General features: G+C 39.3%; 1 protein-coding gene across 1 annotated transcript in view; it reads right to left on the bottom strand.

Moving 5' to 3' along the window:
* Positions 1 to 417: 417 nt before the first annotated feature.
* mical2b (microtubule associated monooxygenase, calponin and LIM domain containing 2b) overlaps positions 418 to 7,963 on the bottom strand; it is an 81,691-nt gene continuing 74,145 nt past the window's right edge. The window contains exons 26-31 of the mRNA XM_063477674.2: positions 7,123 to 7,196; positions 6,912 to 7,001; positions 3,606 to 3,699; positions 2,982 to 3,090; positions 2,833 to 2,906; positions 418 to 2,752 (exon numbers count right to left, since the gene is read on the bottom strand). Of these exons, the coding sequence (XP_063333744.1) occupies positions 2,532 to 2,752; positions 2,833 to 2,906; positions 2,982 to 3,090; positions 3,606 to 3,699; positions 6,912 to 7,001; positions 7,123 to 7,196 (662 nt within the window). The 3' untranslated portion in view covers positions 418 to 2,531. The remainder of the gene's footprint in view (positions 2,753 to 2,832; positions 2,907 to 2,981; positions 3,091 to 3,605; positions 3,700 to 6,911; positions 7,002 to 7,122; positions 7,197 to 7,963) is intronic.

Here is a 7,963-nt window from a genome sequence, read left to right as displayed (position 1 = left end):
CCAGAGGCTCTGTAAGCCTCTGTGACTGGGGCTTTAGCAATTATTTTCCCAGCAACTGCCATCAAGCTCCAGCAACCACTCACAACAGGTAGGGGAATACTAATTTTTCCCTCATGACCAATGGTTGGCAGATGGTTGGGGACCAGTCTCTAAGCCTGTGTGGCTGGGGCCTTAATCACTTGATCCTACATCGTCACATGTCCAAAATGGCAGACAAGTTAACATCATGTGGTTAGTGGTCATGTGTCTGTAAAACCACAACAGCATTCCAGAAAGTTGTAGCATCAATGCCAAAGAAAACTGAAGCCCAACAGCTTTTTAAGACCGTTTATATTGGTCTTTATGTTGTTAAGCAGTAAGAAATAGGTTGTCTTCCTCTGTTGATTGTGACAGCAAACAATAAAACAGTACCAAAAATACTAAATTCATTTTTATTTAAGATTCTTCTTCATTTAAAACACTCAAAGCAGCATAAAAATAAAACAAAGTTTTTTTGATAAAGAAAACCAAACTTACTCTGATATTATTTAATTTGCATTCATTTGTATTATAAACAAAATAACATTTAAAGCCAGAGGACAGAGAATAGTATGGCAGTTTGCATCAGCATTAAAACTCATGTAAACACATATTCATCTTTTCATGAGATGACATTTTGACTCACAGCCCTTTACAGCGAATTGCAGACAGATTCACAGTAGTTAACAAAATGATGAATCCACTTTGGGCACGCTGCTTTCAGGATGTCATAGCTAGTGGTATGCCTTACTGGAGCAAGGCCAGAGATATCTGCAAGTTTCAACAAAGAACTTAAAAGTACATGAGAACTCCCACTCTGTGGACTTCCAGTTTTCTACACGGCGGTTCAAAGATAGTCCAGAATGAGTGAAACTTTAAACCAAAAATGTAATTTTTGTGGAGTGAAGATTTTTCCTCTTGACATTTTCTTTATGCTTGTGATAAAGGGGATCAATAAGTGTGTAAGTTTTTAGAATAGTCTCGATTTCAAATTGTAATAAATTACCTCTATGTAACACTTGGGGACAACATGCAACATTACAGCACTGACATTTGAATTTCACAGATGAAGCCAGCAACAGCAGCCAGTTTCTAGCAGCAGTTTCCTGATACCAGTCGTCTTCCTCAACCACGATAACCATTTGATTCTTAAAAACACAGCAAGTGAATCCCATGTTAAAACGTACATTTTTACAGCAATCAAAAAACAAAACAAAAATATACACGTTTACAGCCTCCTGTTTTGGTCTTCATAGAAGTTTCTTTGATTTAATACTAGAGATAGGGTTGCAGCTGCTTGCATTTGCCAGGTGTCCCAACACAGGAAGCTGCCGCCCATCTGTGTTTGCTGGGCTTTACCTTCTTTAGTTTAAGTCTCGGAACTGGACCTCCACAGTGTTTGTGCTGTCGGTGCCTTGCTTGCTGGGTGGTATAGTCTGTCCAAGAAGTCGGTGCTTTAGTTTTGGTGAGTGAAATTCAACCATTGTATTTGTCTGTTACTTAGCACTAATTAGCTTCAAGTCTGACAATATTAGGTTAATGAATTCCCACTCCAAACAAGATCACGATCATTTTGGTTCCAAAAATTTACATAGTGGTACCAAAATGCTGATTTTGAGAATTCAACACGAGGAGTAAGCGGCCCATCCATTTTTAAATACAGTCTATGCTTTTACCATTCACTGTGGACTGTCTTGCTACTGCCGTTTGCTGCTTTTTTAGCTGAACTCCAGCCAACTGTACAATGGGACAAATAGGAAGTGGAATGGCTCCCCTAGATCATCTGTGGTTTCAGTCTGTGCAGCAGCTCCATGGCAGAGGATTCCTTTTCTCTGGTCTTAATTAGTGCCTGAGCATACATACAAATATATTTTATTTGACAGTGATCCAAAGAAAAGTGAATAAATTTAAAATATGCACAAGAGTTTACAGTCACAAACGAGACTCCACATAAAGTGACTCATAGTGAAATACTTAAAGCATTTTTCTGGTTTTATAACAACTCACGCTGTGCAAGAGTCTCCAGAAAAAAACTTTTGACTCCTTCCATGTGCTATCCAGTGAAGATGCAGTGTTACAGTAATATATTATAACCAATCTGTCGCAACAAGTCCACTCTTATGGCTAGCAGCCACAAATAAGGCAGTTTGGTTTATGATGAGTGCAGGCATTCAAGGCAGTGTCTCACATTTTAGAGGTGGTTAAGCAAATCATACATCAAGTTTCAGGTCAGTATCAGCATGGGACATTGCAGTTACACTTCTGAGTGTTGAGAAAAGTTGGCAGAAAAGTTATTAACCCTCGTGGCTATACAGGAAGCCATTATCTAAGGGTCAATTTCCATTCTTTCTAACACTATCAAGTCTTACAATCTTCGTCAGTGTTTCAAGATTCCGTCCACATTTTTCAGACTTTTCACTTTGCAAAAAAAAAAAGCCACAAGCAAACTATTGTGGGAACCTGTTTTCCTTCTAATCTGTCCTCTTCAGAGTGAGATCCTCGGTTTTTAGCCATCACTCCTGCTTCTCTTGGCCCCAGCTATCATCCATGCGGGCCCAGTGGAACTCATAGCCCTTGGAGAGCACAAGGCTCTCGAGGTCCCTGTCCTCAGCCCTCTCCTTGAGCCTCTGCTCCTCCAGAATAGAGACCAACATGTCTCGTTTCTCCACTGTTCTCATGATCTCTGCGAGGATCACCTGTTCCTCCTGCAGCTCTGAGGCACTCTTCTTTGTATCTAAAAAGAGTAGGAGGAAGACAGAAATAAGAGCATGCTATATTATATCAGACTGCAGCGCTGTGTGCTCAAGGCCGTACCCTCTACTGCCATTCTGCGTCGCAGATCCTGCTGCAGCCGACTCTGTGTGTCCTCCAGCTCCAGCTCCTGAGCGCTGAACACAGAGGAGAAAATAGTGAGACCTCTACATGCGAGAAAAGGGAATTGCATTCATAATGCATTCACTTACAAGATCATGAGTTCAGACTCATAGCGTGCCAATCTGTTCTTCTCTAGGACGAGCTTAAACCAGGACTGATAGAGCTGGGCCTCGTCACTGTCGTCTGTCTGAGGAGATTCTGTAAAAGGGAAAGAGGGAACGATGTAAGAAGGAAAAAAAGAGGTTTGATAGGGATTAAAAAAGAAGAAAGAAATTTCAGAATTTATATCAATTATTTAAAAAACACTGCAACAAAAAAAAAAAAAATCAAACTTCAATTACATACACATCATGTCACAGGGTCATATACTATTCACTGGAACACAAACAGAAGCCTGTATTGTAGAAAGATGAAGCAACAATAAAGTCCCTAGTGTCTATTGTGAGCACAGCCATTAACCGTATGTAGAGGCTTTTAACCAGACCAGGATTACAAGGCAGTGCTTTTCTCTAAATGGTCTGAGAAGTATGGGCAGTGCAATTAAACAGAACGAGAAGGGGGGGAAAAAAAAAAAGAATGAAGCTTTCACTGTGGAATTCCATTGAGCTGTATAGTAGAGTGAATCAAGGTGTTATGGTACAGACTTCTGTCAAATAAAAGCAGCTATGCAATGCTGAGACTCACAGGTTTGTAAGGCACTGGTCTGAATGTACCTGTTTCTCCTCTTATGATCTTTTCTATGGCCACTCCTCTCTCCTCCAGGTCCCTCTGCTTTTCTCCGACTTCCTCCAACTGTCTCTGGATCACCTGTGCAATGCAACAATTTCGCCGTATGACACATGTAGTTAGATGTGATCAAAGGAGATTAATCAACGGAGAAATCGTTCTTTGAAATTTCTGCTTTTACCTCCATACAAAGGATCTAAATTGATTTGTGGTGTTCACAAATAAAATTAGCCCTTCTTTCTCTGAAGTGTCCTTGTTATTCTGGGTAATTCTGAGAACTTGTAATGAACAAGTTTAAAGGCCCTATTTCTTCAGTAGAAAACACTTACATGAATCATTCAGAGTAAGAGATTTTGCTGCCGTTCTTTTTTTTTTTAATGCAATTTTTCAATTCTGTGAGCACTGCAAACAATGTTCCATTTACCATCCTTGTAATGGGGTTATGGAAGAAATCTCAGAGACGCATATCAGCAGGGACCGTCTGTAGTGAAAGGAATATTGTGACATTCTTTGGGAAATAAACAAGGATAACAAACTGAAGGAAAAACCTGAAGCACCGACTCTTACAGTGAGGAGTGCTTCTGTTTGTAAAAGGTCACTGCAAATAAACATTAAGCTGGTCATTTTTATCCTTTGATGAAACATTTCTGTCATGGTGGGAGTAGCCTCTTGCCGGGTGATGATGCCCTCATCCATAGGGCAAACAGACTCCCTGAAAGGTTTGATGGAGAATGGAAATGATGTTTGGGGGGACATGTTAGACAGCAGTCTTCACCACTATAATAATAATAATGATGGATTGCATTTATATAGCGCTTTTCTAGACACTCAAAGCGCTTTACAATTCCACTATTCATTCACTCTCACATTCACACACTGGTGGAGGCAAACCACAAACCACTATCAAACACACACAGGAATATCTTTGGGAAGAAGGGTATTTATCTGTGTGGTAGAGCTCAGGAGACGTGAAGAATCACTGCCAGGAAACATTGACGTCTGGTGTCACATGGTGGCCCACTACCTTATTAACATATGTTATATTGATGTTTTTTTCAATTTGTTCATGTCTGTGTCCTTATAAAAAAATCTGATGCAAATATTTAAATACTCAAATAGCATCATTATTAAATTCCTTTACAGCGGCTCCATTTGTTACTAGTCAAAGCATTTTTACATAGTCTGCCCTGTTTTATTCCTTTTCATTCTTTATCGACCAAGAACCAGCTGGGGTCATATGTGAAATGAGAAAATTCTAATAAATACCACACCCAACCACCTGAAAACTGGTTGAAAGCCAGTTCTAATTATTTCTTCTCATGGCTGGATTGATGGGGATTTTGTCACAACTGATTGGATTGTGAATGCAGAAAAGTGCCATCAAATTTTGATCCACCGTGCAATGCCATCTGAAAACATCTGATTAGCAACAGCTTTGTTTTTCAGCATGACAATGGTCCCATACACACTGGCAATACAGTAAAAGCATGTTGGGACAGAAGAACATACAATAGAACACCACCAGTCATGGATGGGCCTCCCCACAGCCCGGATCTCAACACTATCAGAACCTAACATATTACTTATGTTAGGGGGAAATTGGCACGGAGTATTGCCGTCCTGGGGAAAACAAGCAAATCTTGGATCAGAAAGCACTGCACATATTATACTGTGCTTTACTACTACCAGCTATTGTGTAGAGGTCTGGGGAAACACATACAAAAGTAATACACAAACAATAACCATAATTCAGAAAAGAGCCATTAGATTAATAAATAATGCAGGGTACAGGGACCATACAAATGCACTCTTTATCAAAATGCAAGCCATAAAATTTCAGGACTTGGTGAAGTTTAAACAGCACAAATAATATATAAAGCAAGAAACAAAATGCTTTCAAAAGAAATCTGTAAATTGTTTATAGAAAGATAAGGGAGGTATAACTTAAGAGAGAAATGGAATTTAAAAATACAAAAGTGCTAGAACAATTTTAAGAAGTATGTCTATCTCAATAGCGAAGAAAGTAACAACATAAACCAGTTTAAAATAAAATATAAAAAACAAATTTTAAACAAATATAAGAATGAAGAAAACTGGGTTAACCCAGGACAGTAATTGAAGTGATGTTTTGGTTTATTGTGAATCTTCTAATTTACATATTCTGGCTTTTATTATATGAAAGAAAATAGGGGCAGGGATAGCTCAGTAGGTAGAGTGGTGGCCCCAAGATCGGAAGGTCAGGGGTTCGACTCCACTGAACGGCTACCCTGAGGTACCCCTGAGCAAGGTACCGTTCCTAGACACTGCTCCCCGGGCGCTGCATTGGTGGCTTCCCACTGCTTCACTGGGTGAATGGGTTAAATGCAGAAGAGTAATTTCCCTACGGGGACTAACACATACACATTATCATTATATAATGTGATGATTTGTGTTTTGTTTTGCTTTTGTTTCATTGTTTGTTTGTTTAATTTAAGACTAAAAGAAAACTAAATGAATGAGATGAAAGATTTGTGGGGGTAGGGCCAAATAAGTGTATACTTCTGTCTACTCCTTTTCAAACAAAAGAATGGAATGATATCACGAAATGATGGTGAACGTACACGTTTGAAATGAAAATGAACTGAACTATTCAAGCAGTTCTAACGGTGAGGTCTGAATCATCTGGACAGAAAATGGAACTAGGACTATAGAACGAAGACTATAGAAAATGCAAGAAAGCTGCCAAAGAGAGTTAAGACTGTGTTGATGAATACTGGCAGTCATACCAAATATTGATTATCAAGCTCAACAGAACTGCACAAAATCAGTTTTAGACTTTATATTTCTTTGTATGTTTTCGTATGTTTAACTAAAATCAATGCACCCACTTTTCTTATTAGAAAATTAATAAGAAACGAGGGGTGGCTCAACATTTTTGCACAGCACTAAAGATATAAATGTGCTCATAGACATAAATGAGCTTTTGACTACAGCAGAAAGTTGAAACATAATAACACCTCTCTGTTAAAGCCAAAGAAGGCGAAACAGCCATAACTGCTAGATATTCAGTGTCATCACTGTGGGCATACTCTCAGATACAAACATTGTGGATCTTTTTGAGCGAGCAGCAAACCTTTGTACTTTAAAAGCATCAGGTAAATGTAAAATGTATAACTATGACTGGTAGCAAAAAGCTCTTCAGTCAGACACACGTTAGGGATTTTTACATTTTTGTCAGGTCAGACCAATGCACAGCTTTCCAGCACAAATCTCTCTATTAACCACAGACTGAATTTAAAAGGAAATTACGATACCTGAGCTCTGTGAAGCCTCTTTAGCTGTTCTCGTTTAGCCTGTTGGGCCACTGTCTTTTCCTGCTTCCTCCTCAGTTTCTCTGAATGCAGCTGGGACAGGAAGCGTGGAACATTTCACAAAATTTACACATGGAAAAAACCAAAAAACAAGCCCAGTACACGCGGGAATAACTGGAATGTGCCGTGTCTCACTCAACAGGAATGTACAAACCTTCTGACTGGTTACCAGGTTTTCATTTTCATCATCACTTGAGGAGGGCTCCTCCAAATTCTGCTGACTGGATGCTGGATATGTAAGAGTGAAAAGTTAAAAAGTGAGGATAATTAGAAACTCTTAGCATTTTAGATTTGCAAGAGAAAAAAAAAAGAGCCTTTTTGGATTATACAGAAAAACTTTCAAAGTCAGCATGAAAAGAATGCATTTAAGGTTTTTTACTATGATAATCCCATGGATGCAAAATTCTTCTAGGTGTTCAGAAGTCTGCACTCCAAACACAAAAATTTGGCTCCAAAAAGTATGGAAACCATACAAGCATGAAGCAAATAAGCAATAAAAGGGGCCAAAAACCTCTTCCTTCTTTTCAGCAGTGGATACTCAAATTAAACATTGCAAGACTTTTAAATAAGGAGGCTTGAGATTGCTCTAAACCCTCAGTTTCAGATGGCTTTTTCTATTGCTGGAGCTGTACAACACAGAGCAGAGGAGCTTAATGTGGTCATCTAAGGCACACAGCTCTGAGTGTAGGCAGTAAACCCCACCCGCCTGCTGTTTGAGCCTTCTATCTATGAGGGGCAGCCAATTACAAGAAAGCTAGCCTAAATCGAGGCTGGTATTAAAGGAAAAGGTGCTAAAGGCTCGTTTCACACAGTGGATGACCAGATGGGCTACACTAAGGGCTAGGGTGTGCGAATCATGCAAAGCTACTTTTATCACACCCAGTAGAGAAATCAGAGACCTAAAAATGAGGAGAATAGATCCCCTTTAAACCTCAAAAACGCACGTTTAGTAAAACGAGGTCCTTTGATTCTGTCTGGAGGGTTTTGTTTGGTTC

This window comes from Pelmatolapia mariae, linkage group LG7 (assembly GCF_036321145.2).
Source record: "Pelmatolapia mariae isolate MD_Pm_ZW linkage group LG7, Pm_UMD_F_2, whole genome shotgun sequence".
Lineage (NCBI taxonomy): Eukaryota > Metazoa > Chordata > Actinopteri > Cichliformes > Cichlidae > Pelmatolapia > Pelmatolapia mariae.
Note: the sequence above shows the minus strand (reverse complement) of the source record. Positions and strands in the feature narration are given on the sequence as shown.